At 45.0% G+C, this 18,037-nt stretch overlaps 1 protein-coding gene across 2 annotated transcripts in view; it reads left to right on the plus strand.

Moving 5' to 3' along the window:
• The window catches only part of LOC115646112 (dynein heavy chain 5, axonemal-like), a 297,132-nt gene that overhangs the window by 41,262 nt on the left and 237,833 nt on the right, over positions 1 to 18,037 (plus strand). Inside the window, exons 14-20 of one of the 2 annotated variants that reach the window (XM_030551608.1) lie at positions 3,347 to 3,466; positions 4,122 to 4,323; positions 5,557 to 5,652; positions 8,768 to 8,941; positions 9,036 to 9,125; positions 9,754 to 9,909; positions 15,766 to 15,905. In XM_030551608.1, coding sequence (XP_030407468.1) covers positions 3,347 to 3,466; positions 4,122 to 4,323; positions 5,557 to 5,652; positions 8,768 to 8,941; positions 9,036 to 9,125; positions 9,754 to 9,909; positions 15,766 to 15,905 — 978 coding nt within the window. The other variant, XM_030551609.1, reaches the window with a different exon arrangement.

Raw genomic sequence — 18,037 nt, forward strand, 5'->3', positions numbered from 1 at the left:
TCATGGCAAAGGAGAGTTTAAGGAGGAATTTGCAGGAGGACAATGAGATGGCTTTATGGATGTTTACGGGAAGCTCCTCCCATGAGTGAGGGGAAGCATAGGAGAAAGCACAAAGAAGGAATAGGAGTTAGAAATTAATATTAGTAATGGGAATGAATGTTCATTGCAAGCAGTACAGGATCTCCAGTGTGGCTAAAAGGCCAAATGACCGTCTTCCAGAATTAAGAGAGACTTGCACCTTGTGCTTATGGGTGAAGAAGAGACCTGATGTCTTCGCAGTCCAAGTGATCTCTTTGGTACCTTCTGTCACCCTTTAGGGGAGAGGATTCAGAAGAGTGAGCTGAATCCTACAGGTAGGCAGAGGAGAGCCTACCCAGAGTTACGTGTTAAGTGGTGGGAGCCCTGGAACCTACTGCACTGGACCTATTTAAATTCCTAGTATGTGACAGATGGGGCAGACCGCACAGATAGAATCCTTCCCCAGGGCTAATAAAGTTGTGGCCTCCTGCTTAAATCCATCTCTGTAGCTGTCCTCATTCACCTATGTATACTGATCAATAGGGCGAGAGATTGTATTTGTCATGGCCAGAGAAGAGGATGTGGCAATAGTGAAAACAAGATGGCGAAAGCCTGGACGAGAGTTTTCTGTTTTTGGGTGGATAGAAAAGACTGCATTTTAGAGATCTTCTGCAGGAATAAACAGCAAGATTTAGACATAGCCTTGATGTGAGGATCTAGAGAGAGGATCAAGTCAAAGATGACACCTAGATTACAAGTATGAGTGACATAAAAGTAATTCATACTGAAAATTTCTAGTTGCTCTTTGTGTGTAGAAAAACGTAATTACATTTAACCAGCACATGACAGAATATTGGTATGTACATTATAAATAAGGATAAGATTTTGTCATGGTTATTTTTAGTAAAAGTCACGGACAGGTTGCGGGCAATAAACAAAAATTCATGAGAGCCTGTGACCTGTCTGTGACTTTTACTGAAAATAAAAGGGGGGGGGGGAACGACAGCTGGAGCCCTGCCATGGGGCTGCGGGGGAGAAACTGGGGGGACGGACAGCCAGAGCCTCACCATCACGAAAGGGGACACAGTTCTGGTTTTGGCCTTGGCCACAGCCAAAGCAGTGAGGGGAGAGGGGAGGGGCAGAGTTCACAGTCCCCGCAGACATGTAGTCCTGGCTCCAACCCCAGCTGCAGCAATGCACAGCCCTGGATCCAACCGTGGTTGAAGGGGAGGGGGTCCACACATCTCTGGCCCTGGCCGCAGTCTCGGGTGGGGGCTCTCCAGCCCTGGCCGCAGTCACAGGTGGGCAGAGGTGTAAGTAAGCCGGTATGCCCCGGTACGGCATACTGGCAAGAGCCAGTACGCCGTACTGGGGCGGATCGGCTTCCCCTGGCGGCAATTTAAAGGGCCTGGGGCTCCCAGCAGCGACTGGAGCCCCAAGTCCTTTAAATTGCTGCCAGAGCCGTGCCGCCAGAGCCCTGGAGAAGTGGCGGTAGGGTTCAAGCGGCGATTTAAAGGGCCTGGGACACCTGCCGCAGCTACCGCCCCAGGCCCTTTAAATCATCCCCAGGGTAGCAGTGGTGGGTCTCCAGTGGCTATTTAAAGGATCTGGGGCTGCAGCAGCCACTACCACCTCGGCCCTTAAAATAGCTGCTGGAGACCCACTGCTGCCTCCCCAGGGTTCCGGCAGCAGGGCTCCGAGGACAGTTTAAAGGGTTCGGGGCTCAGGTAGCCACTACCACCCCGGGCCCTTTAAATCATCCCCAGAGCCTGCCGGAGCCACAGGGTAGTGGCGGTGGAGCTCAGGCAGCGATTTTAAGGGCCAGGGGCTCCTGGCTGCTGCTACTGCAGTGGAGCCCCCAGGCCCTTTAAAGCTCTGCCAGAGGCTGGGGTCCCCTCCGATGGTGATTTAAAGAGACCGGGGTTTCACTGCGGTAGCTGCTGCTACCTCAGCCCCAGGCCCTTTAAATCTTGATTTAAAGTGCCTAGGGATTTAGAGGCCCCGCCTCTACCGATAGAGGCCACACCTCTTCCGGTTGAGGCCCCGTCCCCTCCTACGGACTCCGGAGTGCCGGTAAGTCCTTTAAGTTCCTTTCAGCCCTGCAGGTGGGGGGCTCTCCAGCCCTGACCTTACCCATGGATGGTGAGGGGCACAGCCCCAGCCCAAGCCAGGGTGGGGGGAATGTGCAACCTCCACCCCGGTCGAAGCTACGGGGTGGGGAGGAACACACAATCCCTGCCCCAGCCAAAGCCACAGGGCAGGAGAAGGGGGATAGGGTACTGTTCCAGCCCCGGCCAGAGCCGCTGAGGGAGAGGAGGGCAGTGCACAGCCCCGGGTCCAGCTGCTCACAGTTTAAGCCACAGAAGTCACAGAAGTTGAGTGAATTCACGGAATCCTTGACTTCCCTGACCTCCATGACTAAATTGTATCCTTTATGATAAAGAATGCTCATAAATAAAATGAAAATACAATTTTTAATGTACTTGAACAATGTTAATTTCTAATGCATTCTTTTTGTTTTATTCACTTTGTTTGCAGAAGTCTCTGAGTCAATAGGGTGAATTCATGAGGTTTTATGTTTGTTAATTTCTGATTCCTTTGCTCTGACAAACATTCTGGAAACAGAGTGACAAAGTCCTAACAGAATGATGCTCTTTACAACTAATTGGCCTATATATGTAATAACAGTCCATTATTTCACAGATTAAATAACAGATTATATGGCCTCCTCATGCCCACTGTTTAATTTACTGTAGCTATGTCAAGATTGGTCAAACTACTGCACATGAATTGAACCCAGCCTGTGGCCTTGGGAATTGTGGTTTTCTAGATGTTCACATTTAAAGGAAACAAGAGACTTTTCTGATGTTTGATCCTACCTAAGAAGAGGAGAATCCAAACTTTCCTGGAAACAAGGACACAGTTTATAGAGATAAAAAATGGCTAATGTACAGGAACTCAACAGGCTACATGGTGTAGGCAGTTCCTATCTGACCTATGCTGGGTAGTGTAATAGGGTCAGGATTTGGTCCAACACCAGTAAAACAAAATAAAAATGAAATAAAACAATAAAATAAAACAAAATTCTATCTTGTAAAACAGTTTTAAAATGAACATTTTAATTTAGTCCTCTTCACATTTTGAAGGATGTATTTATATACGTCTATGTCCACATCTCATCAGGTTACTCTTTATAATGTTAATACAATATTTTCTAAGTACTGGACTTGATCAAATGTCTATGTAGCTGAAATGTTCTATTATTGTAATCATTTGTGCAGCTTTCTATGTTTCTTAAGTTTGTCTTCTGTTCACTTTTTTTTTTTAGGCAAGAATTATTAAAGAGAATACAAGAATGTATGTATCTCAATGAACAATATCAAACATATTTTCAGCGAGTAAGGGAGAAGCTAAAGGAAAATCCAAATGATCGGCAGTTCGATTTCAGGTAAATCATTCATTCTGTCCTTGAATCAAATCATGTCCATTTATATAATTTATAACTGCACAATCAACATATGTACAGATGAACTGGAGAGTTTAACATTCAGTGAAAATGTAAACTGTAGCATGTTTCAGACCTGATCCTGCAGTTTTTACTCAGAAAAAAATTTTCAGTGACAAGTTTTGCCAGTTTGTCACAGATTTGGTACCCATATAGGCCCAAAGAGATTTCAGTTGAACTAATGCATGTATTTAGAGTTAAGCATGTTCATAAGTGGACTTTTGGATCAGGTCCTTAATCATACTGCCAATGAGAGTTATGCCTGAATCAGCACTGTAGAACAAGGCCTTCAGCCGGCATCTTAACATTATAAGACCAAATTGTGATATTCTGAAAACTGTGACATAATTGGAGATACTCTTTTATATAAAACAATTACAATTAGGACCAAAATTGGCACATATAAGATTTAAGCATTAAGTACTTCATACTCATCGTAAAAGTGGTTTACTTGATTCTGCACTAATAAGAGTACGTTTTAGAAAAAGAGAAACATTGTGCAAGTACCGGAAGAATATATCTGAATCTTAGAAATTCTTGCAGTATGTTTTATTCTATATGTGTATGATAGTCTCTCTTTTGCCTTTTTTATCATCAGTGAAAACTATATATTTGGAAAATTTGATGCATTCTGTAAACGCTTGGAAAAGATTTCAGATATAAGCAATATCATGGAAGGCCTTTTAGAGCTACAGAATATAAAAATAGAAGGTATTGAAAGGATCAATGCTCATTACCAGATGATTGCTACAAACACCAAATCAAAAACCTATGATGTTCTGGATCACAGGAAACAAGAGGTACATATTTCAGAAATAATAATCAGAAATGTTAAACATTTGTGAAAATCTAAATCAGTCACTTTAAACTATGCATTTCCTTGAAAATATGGTGGATTTTAAAACAATATACAAAAGAACCATTGTGAAGTTTATAACAATATATGCATTAATTTGTTTATAATTCTAACATGTTCCTATCTTAAGATAATTTTAAGTTGTTAGACATTCACCACTGGTAGCTGTACACAGATAAGTGAACTAGTTGTGAATGTGACAGCTTAATGGCCCAGTAGTGCAAATACTTTTTCTTGAATCTTGAGCATATTTTATGCCAATTAGAAAACAAAACTTTTTCCTTGTTTTTGAGATACATGAACCTTGAATCCCATCTGGAAAACCCTAACTCATGCAGGCAATGATGCTGAAGTCAGTGGGACTACTTGCATCAGTAAAGATTAATTAGAGGAGGTAGAACTGAGGAATCAGGCTCCAGAGTTCAAACCGGATTGTTTTAATAGCAGTTCTTACACTCTGTTCCATCAAAGCAATTATGCCTGTGCTCCAAGAACATGAGTAGTCTGATGGAACTACTCCCATATTTAAGGCTCCAGTTTCTTGAATCAGGGCCCATGTGCTTTGCTAGATCCAGACTATAATTAAAACGTGTGAAAAATATTTTGACTTATTGCACTACCGTTCTTCCTAACTCATGGTTTGCAAAGTCTGAAAATCGCTCTTTATGTTTCAGGTCTGGAGCACTTCTGGACTGTGCTCTGATGTCTGTAATATTTGCTGTGTGGTTGTCCATTTAAAATCATATTTGGATGCCTGCTGGGGTTTTGGGCTGTTTCAAGATCTCTAACTTTTATTATGTTTTTTTTTTTTGGCATTTCTACATATGAAATGATTGGGTGAGAGTATAGCATGGACTGCCTCTGTAGGGTTGGCAGTGCCTCTTGTGAGATGATGAAGTCACTCAGAATCTCACAGGATTCTTCACAATGGACTTTCAATATAAATCATGAAAAGTAGTCCTGCTGACTGTTTTGTGTTTGTCTGATCTAGCATGTAAACTCCTGGGGATTACGAGCTCTGTCACTGGACTGTTCTGTACAGTGCTGAATACACTTAATGGGCAAAATATGCAAATACTGTATTGATTCCAAGAGGGTGGCTTTACATGAAAATTAATGGCATCATATAATCCATTTTTGGTTTTGTTTTGTTTTGTTACCCTCTCCCCCTTTTCAGTTTGAGAAAGATTACCTTGAATTTAAGAATCAAATTGAAGGTCTGCACCAGTCAATGCAAGAATTAGTGGATACTTGGTTTGAGAAATCTTTAACTGTGAGTAATTCTGCAAGTAAAAAACCTGACCTTCAGAAGTGCTGGGCACCCACAAATCCTATTGAAATCTCTGCATGCTGCAGGTGTTCAGCATTTTTGGAAATCAGGCCACAATGCTTGTTCGGTGTGAGATAATATCAGAGGATTTGAGCAGTGTTGGCAAACTCTTCAACCTCAAGTGCACTCAGTCAGAAATATTGGAAATTTAAATGCTGATATTTATCAAGTGCCAATTTCCTATTCTGTCTTCCTCACATCTTTTGTCCCTCTCATCTTCCTCATTCTGTTTTGTCTTACTTTTTTCTACTCCTGGCTCTTACTTCTTCCCTGCCGATGCAACAAAATAGTAAATTGCTTCTCTTGGAGCATCTGTCGTTAGCTCTCCAATTTACCTCACAGGCCCTGGTTCCTCTCTGCACCTCCAGACCTATCTGCAGTTTTGCTTTTCTTCTATTGTTTCCTTTCAGTGCTTTTTTTCCTTCTGCTCTCTACTCCAGCCTACAGTTTGTCATTGGTACATTGGGGTGGAGTGGGGGCAGGGCCTGTGGTGTAGCAGGGGTTGGAGCACCCCGGGGGAACTAAGAAAGATGGCGCCTATGTGCTTCTCTATGCCTCAGAGCAAAATGGTTGGTTGTTCCTTTTACACTGGCAAGGAAGACAGTTATATAAACACCTAAATTGACAGACAGATGTTGTTAAGATGAATATTTCCTCCTTTTTAAAAGTGTTTTACAGATTGGCCCCCTATTGCTTCCAAAATGTTCGCTGGCTTTTTTTTTTTCATTCCTAATTGTGCTTACATTACAAGAATTATTAGGGGGAAAATAGGGAGTGGAAATTTAAAAGAATTAGAATCAAGTTTAAACTATTCCAAGTGTTGCCCCTTTTTGACCCGAGTTGATAGTCAAAGTTCAGAGCCCTTTGGATAGTTCAGGTTGAGATAGTAATTGATGAAGGAGTCTGGTATTTTCCTTACTGTAATCTTGTTTCTTTATATTCTCCAAATATAGGAGGAACCAGAAACAGATGAATAGTTGATTAGTTTGTGTCCCCTAAAGCCTCTTTAGCCAACACCAGAGCAAAAAGTTCTTTCTCTAGCTTTTTCCAAGGTCATACACTGTGCTCACAGGCTCCTGCTTGGCTTGCTTTTTCCTGGTTGGTTTTTGGCCTTTTAACCTGTCTCTGTTCTGTCAGACCGTTTGTCTATCTCTCACTCACACACAGAGTCACAATCCTCAGTGGAACTCTCCACCCACATGGTGCTAATTTCTGAACAGGCTCTGTTTTGCCATGTTTCGATATGGCCTCTCAGGTCTTTCTTAGCACTATCTTAAGTGAAGAGTGCATTCACACATGAGTTTTAACTCAACCCATAATAAGGTTTCATCCAGTACACAACACAAGACAGAAAAGAGCTGTACTCAGTTTAAAAAATATATTACTCAGCAGCTCATTCAAAATATTTTCTCAGTTGCATTTCTTATGCTCCTCCTTCCAGATTGAAATAAACAAAGAAATCAACATTATGAGCTGTCTTTAAAATCAGAACTGATTTTAGATTTGGGCCCCAATTTTGAAAAAATCTATGTGAGCAGACCTCAGTGCCTGCACAGAGACCCACTGATGTCAGGAATCTGCCCTTGTGGTGCTGTTGGCAGAATCTGAGTCTTGATGAAGGTGGAGGTACTACTCTACTTCCCCCTGAGGGAATTCTGCACCAACAAAAAAAAATTCTATGCACAATATTTTATAAATCTGAAAAATGCTGCCCTTTTATTTGTCAATAATTAAATGTGGAGGCTCCAGCATGGCAGTGGGGAGCACAGACCACTGGCTGCACGGAAGTGGGAGATCACTCTGCAGGTCCCCTCCTTTCCCAGGACACAGACTGGGAGGTGAGGATGCACCCAACCCTGACACAGTGCAAGGACTGGGCCTACCCTAGAAACACCTTGGGGCCCTGCCCCTCCACGCCAGGCACACCAATATAGCAAGTGAGAGGGACAGAGTTTTACACACACACACCCAGCCTTAGTCCCCCATCCATGTGTGTGGCAAGCAGGGCTCGTTGGGGAGTTCTGGGTGCAGAGGGAATGGGACTTTGAAGGGAGGTCCAGGTGAAGGTGGCTGAGATTTTGGGGGATGTCTGGGTGTGAGAGGCTCAACGGAGGTGTCTGAGAACTGGGTGAGTGGGGTTTGGTGGGATGCGGATCTAGGTACAGTTGATTGGAGCTCAGTGGGGTAGGAGTCCAGGGGCAGGGAGAGTAGGGCTCGGCAGGGGTTCCAGATATGGGAGGTTCTGGGTGCACAGGGGCTCTGGATGCAGGGGGTGAGGTGCGGCGGAGGGGGAGTCTGGGTAAGGGGGGTATGGATGCAAGGGGGTTGGACATACAGAAGAGCAACTCCCTCTACAGTGCCCCACTCCCACACTGAGGAGTGATGGGGGCAGGATACAGAGATGGGATGTGGAGCTTCCTGCAGCTGAGGGAGATTTCTGAGGGTGGGGTCTGACCTGGTCCTGGCCCTAGCCATTCCTTGCAGGGGAAGAGGAACTCCTTTCATTGCCCAGCTCAGCCAGGACCAGCAACTGAGCCTGACGCAGGGTCAGAGCTTCCGGTTGGGGTGTCCTCAGCCCTGCCACCCACTGTAGTGATTTACCCCTTTGCCAGCTGCTCTGGGCACCAGAAACAACACCCCTGCGCTGCTGGGGAGCGGTGCATCACTAATCTTGCTGCTTCCCTTTGCTTCCCCATCATTTTCTGCGAAGAAGCAAAGAAACCTGTGGGGGTCATGAATTCTTCCCGCATGTAGTGGCACAGAATTCCAGGAGTACTCTACACCATATTTGTGTGTGGCTAAATGATCATTTGGAGAAGAGTCAGAAAGAAATTAAATATTGCTCCATTATCCTATATAGGTAGCTTTTTGACAAATCAGATTATTTTAAACATGATATTAGAGCTAAGTGAGAATTTAATAAATTAACCTATTAGATAAGATTGTTCTGTGTTCATAATAAAATAAATTAACCAGTTATAAACATACAATGACGACTTATTAAGCTATTCCCATCTTGATGGAGCATTTACTGCAAATCTCCAATCTCTCTTTTTAGACTGAACAGATGTTGGGACTTCTGATGAAGTTTGAACACCTTGGTAAAGACCATATTGATCTTACTGAAAAAAATATAATCGTCGTTCAGCGATACAGCCGAGAATTAGATCTGGTTCGAAAACTCTACCAGAAGCAAAAAGAAAATCCGCCTATGCCTCGTAACGTACCACCTGTAAGGATGAAACTAAGGCGAGAGAAGAAGATCTTTACTCTTTTTTCTGTTTTATGTTAATGAAAACATAAACTTAAACCTTGCTCCATTGCAGGTAACTGGGAAGATTATGTGGGCTCGGCAGTTGTTCAGAAAAATAGACCATCCAATGAAATTTTTAAAAAAGAAGACTGCACTTTTGAAGGTTGGAAATTAGTGGGGGAAATGCTAAATTCGAAAAAAAAAAGAACATGCCAATAACATAGCTTACTTTTATCTCCCTTATATACATTCCTCTGCAACTTTAAAGGCCTGGCCCTCAAATCCTAGAAGCTCCTGCCATACTTGACTACTCTAGTTTCTGACCTCTGGTGGTAATGCCAGTTCCCTCTGTGGCTCATCACAGCTGCTTCCCAATCACCTTGTGCTGCTTGGTCCTAGTAGGTAACTCAGGTCACTCCTTTTGTCCTCACCTGGGCCTGCCCCTGCCCCATATTTCCCTGCTCTGTAGACCAGTGTTTCAACAAACGATTGAAAGAAACAAATCTCTGTGAAATTGCACATGCCACGTCTCATATTACAGTGTAGAATTTTTGTAGGTAAGGTTGATAAAAATGAGAAAAGGAGTGTAAGAAGGTGTTTTAAAAGTTTCCTCATTGAATTTTAAAATATCTTTCTAAGTTGTTTGGCACATCAGATCTCCAAAATGGCTTGGCCTACATCCTCCACACCTGTTTGGTTCCTTTGACCATCATGAGGAAAGGCCTGGTAGGCACAATCTAATCCATTATATGAGCACAACATTATAAAAATAACTTTCTTGTGATTTGTAGACTCCAGAAATGAAGAAGGTAATTTGGAGCTACAACAAAATGGCTGCTGTTCTTTTAGAATTTGAACTTCTTTATCACAGAGCATGGTGCAGGTTTGCTGAGCAAGCTAAGAATGGACTGCGTGCTTCATTACTTGTCAGACATCCAGAAACCAAGGTAAAGAAGTTAAAAGTTAAAAATAAAAGGATAGTGAAGGATGAAATTTATTACTTTTACTTTAATCACATACACAAAACTGTTTATAAAATGCCATTAAGATTGCAAAATAAAGCACTCTAAGGTTACTCTGTGTGACCTTAATTCTGTCCCCTTATGTGTATGTATTGCAATATAGATGTTAATTGTTTGATTGCATGCTAATTTTTCCCACAGTATCCCTATCTCATTAGTGGAGGATAAGTCCATACGTGGCTGTTAGCCAGGGATGCAGCACCATTTTCTGAGTGTCCCTAGCCTGTTTGTCAGAAGCTGGGAGTGGATGAAGGGATGGATCACTTGATGGTTGTCTGTGCTGTTAATTCTCTCTGAAGTACCTGGCATTGGCCACTGTCAGAAGACGGGATACAGGGCTAGACGGACCATTGGTCTGACCCTGTGTGGCCGTTCTTATGTTAGTGTACATAACGAACAATACTCAGAGAATGATATAGCTAGTTGATTTTTTTCTCCTAAGCTTTCCATGTATGGACTCCATGTCTTGTTTATTATACATTATCCAAAACCTGCAGCAAATATGTAATTATTAACTGCCTCATGGTCTTTTCTATGTTCATCAACACTATACTGAGTACCTCACAAATATCAATTAATTTGAGGTGGCAACTACTTGGTGAGATAGGAAACTATTATTATCCTTACTTTATAGATAGGGATTACAGCACAGAGAGATTAAGTCCAAAATATGCAATTTTGAATGCTTCAGTGGTTGGAAATCCCCTCAAGTTAGATACCTAGAACCTGACTTTTTAGAGCACTTAGCATTTTTATAGCATTTTATATGTTCAAAGCACTGTACAGACATTAATCCTTGCAACATATTTCCTCTGGAGTAGGTATTATCCTCATATGGGAAATGGAGATGTGACATTAGAGTGATTTACCTAAAGCCAGAGTGATTCAGTGACAGATTCAGAATTAGAACTCAAGTTGTCCTGATTCCCATCCCTGTGAACATTCCTCCAGACCACGCTGCCTCATGTGCCAAGTAGCTCTTACTGACTTCATTTGCATTTGTGAGTCATTAGCTCTTTTGCATATTAGACCTTCTTTGACTCAGTTTGGGCAGTGTAGTGGTCCCTCACTCTGAGTGGGGAGGGAGGCAACGCTGCCTCACTGCATCAGGCAACAGTAATTGGGCTCGGGCCCCTCTGGCTGGGGTCAAGCAACAAGCAGTCTATAGCTCACAGCCTCCTGGCTGGGGTAAACAACAATCAACAGTCTGGAGCACTGGCCCCTGGGGCAGGGCAGAGGAACATTCAGTCTTTAGCCTAGAGCCTCCTGGCTAAGGCATACAGCAATCAACAATCTAGAGCCCACAGCCTCCTGGCTGGGGCAACCAAAAATTAAGGCACAGGCCTTCCGTCCTAGCACGAGTGTGCTGCCAATCCCCAGATGTGGGGTAGTAGCAAAGGGGATAGGGGAACCTAGGCCCACCTTACTCCACTGGATCCCAGCAATGGCCCTATTAGTGGCAGGTTCTGCCACTGGCTTGGTGGGGAAACCGAAATATGGTGCCTCACTTCCTGGCAGCGCTACCGGATCAAAGTCTGGTTCCCCTGGGCTACTTCCTACCTCACGTAGTCAGCATTGCTCTATTAAGCTGGAGCTTTGTCTCTCTGCCTCGCAATCGGGCGGTGGCCACTTCAGCCATTCCTTGGGGTCGTTGCTCACTTCAGTCTGTAGGGTGCTGATCTGCTCAGCTATTGGTCCAGGGTCCTGAAGAAGGCTCGGCTCCCTAGAAGAGACGTCCGCCTTCTTCCCTGGTACAGCCGCAACTTCACTGCAGGGCCCTCCCTTTATACTTCGTGCCCTGTCCCGGTACTTCTGATGAGCTGGGCAGGGTGGGTTCAGTTCTTCCCACCACAGGCAAGGTAGTGGGTTTTCATTCTCAAGTCTGGTAAGGATGGTATGTCGTTTGCCCTCCTGTCCCTGGACAAGGAGGAGACATTGGACAGGATAGACCACGGGTACCTCCTGGGCAGTCTGTGGGTGTTCGGCTTCAGGCCCCTGTTTGTGGGCTGTACACCTCGCGGAATGTTTGGTCAGGCTCAACTGGACCCTGACTGAGCCGGTCAGCTTCGGGTGGGGAGGTACGTCAAGGATGCCTGCTGTCAGGCCAGCTGTGCACTCTGGTGATCAAGACCTTCCTCTGTGTCCTCTGACAGAGGTAGATGGGGTTGGTGCTTCAGGAGCCGGAGCTGCGGCTGGCCTTGTCGGCATAACCCAATGACATGCTTCTCGTGGTCCAGGACCTGGGTGACCTGGTGCGGGTGGAGGCCTGCCAGGCAATCTACTCAGCAGCCTCCTCTGCCCAGGTTAACTGGGTCAAGAATTCTGGCCTGATGGTCGGGAACGGGTGGCAGACGAGCTTCCTCCCACTCGTGCTTCAAGCCAGTCAGTGGATCGTAGGTCCACTGGTCTATCTCGGTGTTTACCTTTCTGCCACGCATCCTTCTCTGCCAGAGAACTGGCAGGATTTGGAGGCCAGGGTGGATGAGTGGCTGCGGAGATGGACAGAGCTCCTCAGGTGCCACTCCCTGCGGAGGAGGGCACTGGTGTTGAACCAACTAGTCCTGTCCATGCTCTGTCACTGGCTCAACACCCTGAGCCTGGCCCCGTGGATCCTTGTCCGGCTCCAGAGTGTAGCTCTGGAGTTCTTCTGGCCAGGACTGCTCTGGGTCTCTGGAGGAAGGACAGGGCCTGGTCTGCCCCAACAGCCACCTCCATGTCTTCCACCTCCAGACCCTGCAGAGACTCCTTTATGGCACAGGTAGTCTGGCGTGGAGCATGCTGGCGCATGCCTTCCTCCGCTGCCTTCGAGGACTCCGATACAACCAGCAGCTCTTTTTTCTCCACCTGAGGGTCTTCTGTGAGACCTCTCTGAGCTTCTGATCTTCTTCCAGGACCTCCTCCAGACCTGGAAGCTATTCTCGGCCACCAGGTCCATTGTGGCCACTGACGGGGTGGACCTGCTTGCAGAGCCCCTGCTACAGAACCCCTACCTTTGTGTGCAGGTGGTGGAGTTCCCCTCAGTGCAGCGGAGGCTGGTCATGGCAGAAACCACCAGACTCAGAGACCTCCTGCAATGTGACCGGGGGGACTGGGTGGATCCCAGTGCACCCGGTCGGTGCATGGGGCTCTCCAGCCTCCTGGCCCCCCTTGCACGTTCTTCAGGAGGTTGGGGCAGCCTTGTCACCCACCTCTTGGATTTTCCTTGAGCGGGTAGTGCGAGAGGGTTCTCCCTGCCTACCCCTCACACCAGGCCCTCCGGGCCTTTTCATTGGGCCCCTGTCCCGTGAGCCCCCTTCCTTCCCACAGTCTGAACTGGCTGCGAGCCAATTCATTTCCAAACTGGGCTAAGGAAACCATTCTACATGCTCATGCTCCACATGTTTCACTTCCTTACCCTTGTCCCACCCTGATATCAAATGGTGGGACTATCTACAACCTGTGGAGGGTGAGGAACCTCAGAGGGCCAGCCCCTATTCCAGTCTGGTCCCACAACCCACTGGGGATATTGGTTGGCAGCTCCTTCATGGAGTTGTGAGCACAGGCATGTACCTGGCATGGTTCACCCTCATCCCCGATGCCTGCCTCTTTTGCGGTGTGAGGGAGAACCTGGTGCACGCTTATCTTGAATGCGCCAAGTTCCAGCCCCTATTCCGGCTCCTCCAGAACCTTCTGGCTGCACTGAGGTTCTGGCTACAGTTTTCCCCACACCTGTTTATACTCTCACACCCTGTCTGTGGCCCCACAAACTCACGAGATCTCCTTGTCAGCCTCTTCCTGGCCCTGGCCAAAGTGGCCATCTTCAACACCAAGAGGAGGATGCTAGACAAGGGGGTGCTCTGCGACTGTGGTGCCTATTTCCACACCTCCCTGGTCTCTCGCATCTGGGCAGAGTTCGTTTGGGCAGCGTCCGCTGGCTTCCTGGACAGCTTTGAAGAGCAGTGGGCGCTATCCGGTGTTCTCTGCTCGGTGTCCCCTTTTGGATCCCTAGTTTTGAACCTGTGACCATCACTCCTAACCCTGTTATTCCTTAGTTTTCCCCCACATTCCATTGGTTCCTGGGTCCAGCGGTCCCTCCTACAAGGCTGGAGGAGGGGCCTTTAGACGTGAGCAGTCTAGTGCCTGCCTACCTCCCAGTTTCCCAGTAAGGCCTCTCTACAGGCACCTAGAGATGAACACACAATTAATGGCCACTGGCCAAAATTTAATTTAAGGGACTTGCCCACATCATGTAGGAATTCTGTGGCAGAGGAAGAGAGAGAATGGGCAACATTAATTGTAACTTGAGTGCCTGATTTTCCAACCATAATAACATTTTGTTAATGTCATTTTTAAAATGTAATATCCTAGTTTTTAAGAAAAGAAAAAAAAGGTAAAACCACATCCAAATTTTATTATGCCCAAATGTAACAACACCCTCCTCCCCTCCATGTGGAAGATCAGGCCTTTATTGTGGTTATTCTTGAGTTATTGACATAAAAATTAATTATTTTGAACTTTTTGTGCCCAGATAGCTCAAAGGCTGCTTTGTTGCTAAAATATGACTTCTTTTAAGAACATAAGAACGGCCGTACTGGGTCAGACCAAAGGTCCATCCAGCCCAGTATCATGTCTACCGACAGTGGCCAATGCCAGGTGCCCCAGAGGGAGTGAACCTAACAGGTAATGATCAAGTGATCTCTCTCCTGCCATCCATCTCCACCCTCTGACAAACAGAGTCTCGGGACACCATTCCTTACCCATCCTGGCTAATAGCCATTAGTGGACTTAACCTCCATGAATTTATCTAGTTCTCTTTTAAACCCTGTTATAGTCCTAGCCTTCACAACCTCCTCAGGCAAGGAGTTCCACAGGTTGACTGTGTGCTATGTGAAGAAGAATTTCCTTTTATTTGTTTTAAACCTGCTGCCCATTAATTTAATTTGGTAGCCCCTAGTTCTTGTATTATGGAAACAAGTAAATAACTTTTTCTTATCTACTTTCTCCACACCACTAATGATTTTATATACCTCTATCATATCCCCCCTCAATCTCCTCTTTTCCAAGCTGAAAAGTCCTAGCTTCTTTAATCTCTCCTCATATGGGACCTGTTCCAACAGCCTAATCATTCTAGTTGCCCTTTCCTGAACCTTTTCGAGTGCCAGTATATCTTTTTTGAGATGAGGAGACCACATCTGTATGCAGTATTCAAGATGTGGGTGTACCGTCAATTTATATAAGAGCAATAAGATATTCTCCGTCTTATTCTCTATCCCCTTTTTAATGATTCCTAATATCCTGTTTGTTTTTTTGACTGTCCTTTTCTTTTTCTTTTTTTTTTGCTTTTTCGCTTTGACTGACTTTTTTGTTAGTTTCTGATGATAAGCAATTGTTCTTGTGTAGTTAGAAAACTACTGACCATGTACATTTTTATTTTCATATTGGCAGGAATAATTTTCTAGCTTAGCAAGTTTGGCGTTTTCTAGCCACAGTATATGGGGAAAGAAGACTGTTCTAGCCAATATTTTTATTCAAATGATGAGGATGCAGTGAAAGATTCACAGCATAATGAAGTCAGTGGGAGTTGCTGGTTGCTCAGCACTTGGAAAATCTAGTTATGTACAGAGGTGCCCGAGTTTTGGGTTCAGGAGTCTAAATGTAGGCACCCATTTTCAAAATCTTGGTTAGTCATCTGTACTATACTTTATACATTTTTCAGAAAAATCACACTGCCTATGTGACCACCAAACTGCTACTTTATGTTCACTGTTGTTTTTTCACCCCCTCTTATTCTGGTGTGTAAAGGAATTATTTGTGAATTTGGATCCTATGGTCCTCGAAGTACTGTGTGAAGCAAAATACCTGAAAAAAATGAATTTTGAAGTTCCAGATATTGCCCTTGGCATATGTGCAGAAGAAGAACAGATTAAAAAACAGCAAATGAAGTTAGTGAACACTTAACTTGATTTCATCTTTATCTGGAAATTTTCTTTTGGGTCTCATTTCTACGTGCTTTTTTGGTCATTATAACTACTTTTCCTTGTGACAGATGTTAGTAGAGTTCAATGGAATCTAAGTGTATTTGCCCACCCTTCTTTAATAATATTGTCCACAATGTAGTGGTCCATGGTTTCCAGCTCCATAAATACCTGATCATTAGAAATCATCAATACTCTTTTCTTATGCCTTTTCCTTAGAGTCTCTTTGAACTCTTGCAATCATTCCAAAGGCAAGGACATTCACTTATTTGCAAATCTCCATGTCTTGTGTGGCACATTAGGTCAAAACTATGCTAGAAATATGGAGCACTGCACTTCAATTCCTCTCCCTACTAATTGTCCCTGATACAATCCAGGTGCAGTACAAAGTACTGTCAATATACTATTCCTTGTGTTACTTATTTCTTTATTTTGGTGAAATATCAATTTATTTTATGCTGTCCCCAGATTTTCAGCTATTAACCCTCACTGCCCTATAGAAGTTGTCAGGGTAAAAGCTGGAGAATTTGGCAGCTGGGAAGGGGAAATTGGGGTTCTTCTTTGAGTGATGGTCCCTGTTGTGTTCCACTATGGGTTATGCTTGTGCACCATGCACCCAGAGCTGGACAATCTGAAAATAGTGTCCCTACATGTGCCTTGGTTCACTTCATGCCTCCGTTCAAGGGGGTAAACGATGAGACGGACTGACTTCCTTTCCAATTCCTTCTTACTGCTGTATGGTTTAGGCTGGAACCTCCTGTGTCCGTAGCTTCAGCTTCATCCTACAAAATAAGAATTAGATCTAGTTTTATAAATAGTTTTAACAGTTTTTGCAGTTTAGTGTTTTTGACTCTGTTTGGGGCCTGGACTACACTCAGGATTCTGGGCTTCAAACTCTGCTCTTCCTGCCCACATTCCTTCTCGAATAGTGATGACCACCAATGCTGCCTGTATGGCCTCAGGGAAGCTGACATTGCAGCTAGGTGCCAATCTATCTGCCAATCTACCCCCCCCCCCCCCGCACCTCCAGGCCCTCTGGTGGGATCTTGTCGGGAATCTAGGAAGCATGCTTATAAGCATGAGACTAAGTCTTCCTCTAAATCCACTTCAAATAACTCGGATTTGGCTCTAAGTAAGCCCATCAGCTCAGCCCATGAGGACTTAGTACATCCAAAGTCCAAGAGGCATGACAAGAAAATTCATAAGTATTGGGCTACATTGGTACCAGACCGTGATCAGTTGGTACCATTATCCTTGGCACCTCCAAAACCCCAGAATTCATCAGTACTGACAAAGTCCGATCATCGCCAACTTTGGGCACTGTCTTCTTTGCCGCCTCCAGTGGCTTGAACAAGTAGAACCCCTCTCACACCAGAGAGAACAGAATCCATTACTGCTCCACAGGACATTTTTGCTGTCCTGGATCCGGAATTCCCTTCCTCATTGAGGCCCCTCCATCTCCAGAGAGATAATAACACCACCAAGGGAGTTGACAGCTGGAAGGAGTTTGACCCATCCATCCAGGGAATATCTTCCCTCTGACAGCTCCGACAGTACTGCCACTGGAACCAGAATCAACCTCTTAATCGAGAGATTCTGACCCACTTGATGAACCTTTTCCCCCTATCCTATGTATCCTCTGCCACCCAAAAGATCTGCACTGGTTTGGGGCCAACCTCTGCCTCATCCAACTTGGAGCTGTTGATGTACCCCAGGCCATGGGAGCCCCTGTGACCACCTATTGACCTTTCCTACTGGCCATATTGAGGATCTTGGGACCAGTTCTTCCCTACAGAGTCGACCCGATTTACTAGAGAGTCACTACCACTTGCCTCCTCTCTAAAGGAACACTCGGATATGCACCCGGATATGATAGAAGAGGAGAAGGAACATTGCACACCAGAAACTGTGGTTCTGCTGGAACCAGTAAGACTGTTGTCTTTGTCTCCAGACAAAGCAGTGACTCCTACATCTCTCTCCTCACCCGCCAGTGACTTCAGATAGTCAAAGGACCATCTTCGCAGAGTTGCTGTAGAACCTCAGATTCGTCTTGAAGAAGTCTAGGATTCCCAGCAAAAACTCAGAGACATTCTCTATAC

Source organism: Gopherus evgoodei, chromosome 2 (assembly GCF_007399415.2).
Source record: "Gopherus evgoodei ecotype Sinaloan lineage chromosome 2, rGopEvg1_v1.p, whole genome shotgun sequence".
NCBI lineage: Eukaryota > Metazoa > Chordata > Testudines > Testudinidae > Gopherus > Gopherus evgoodei.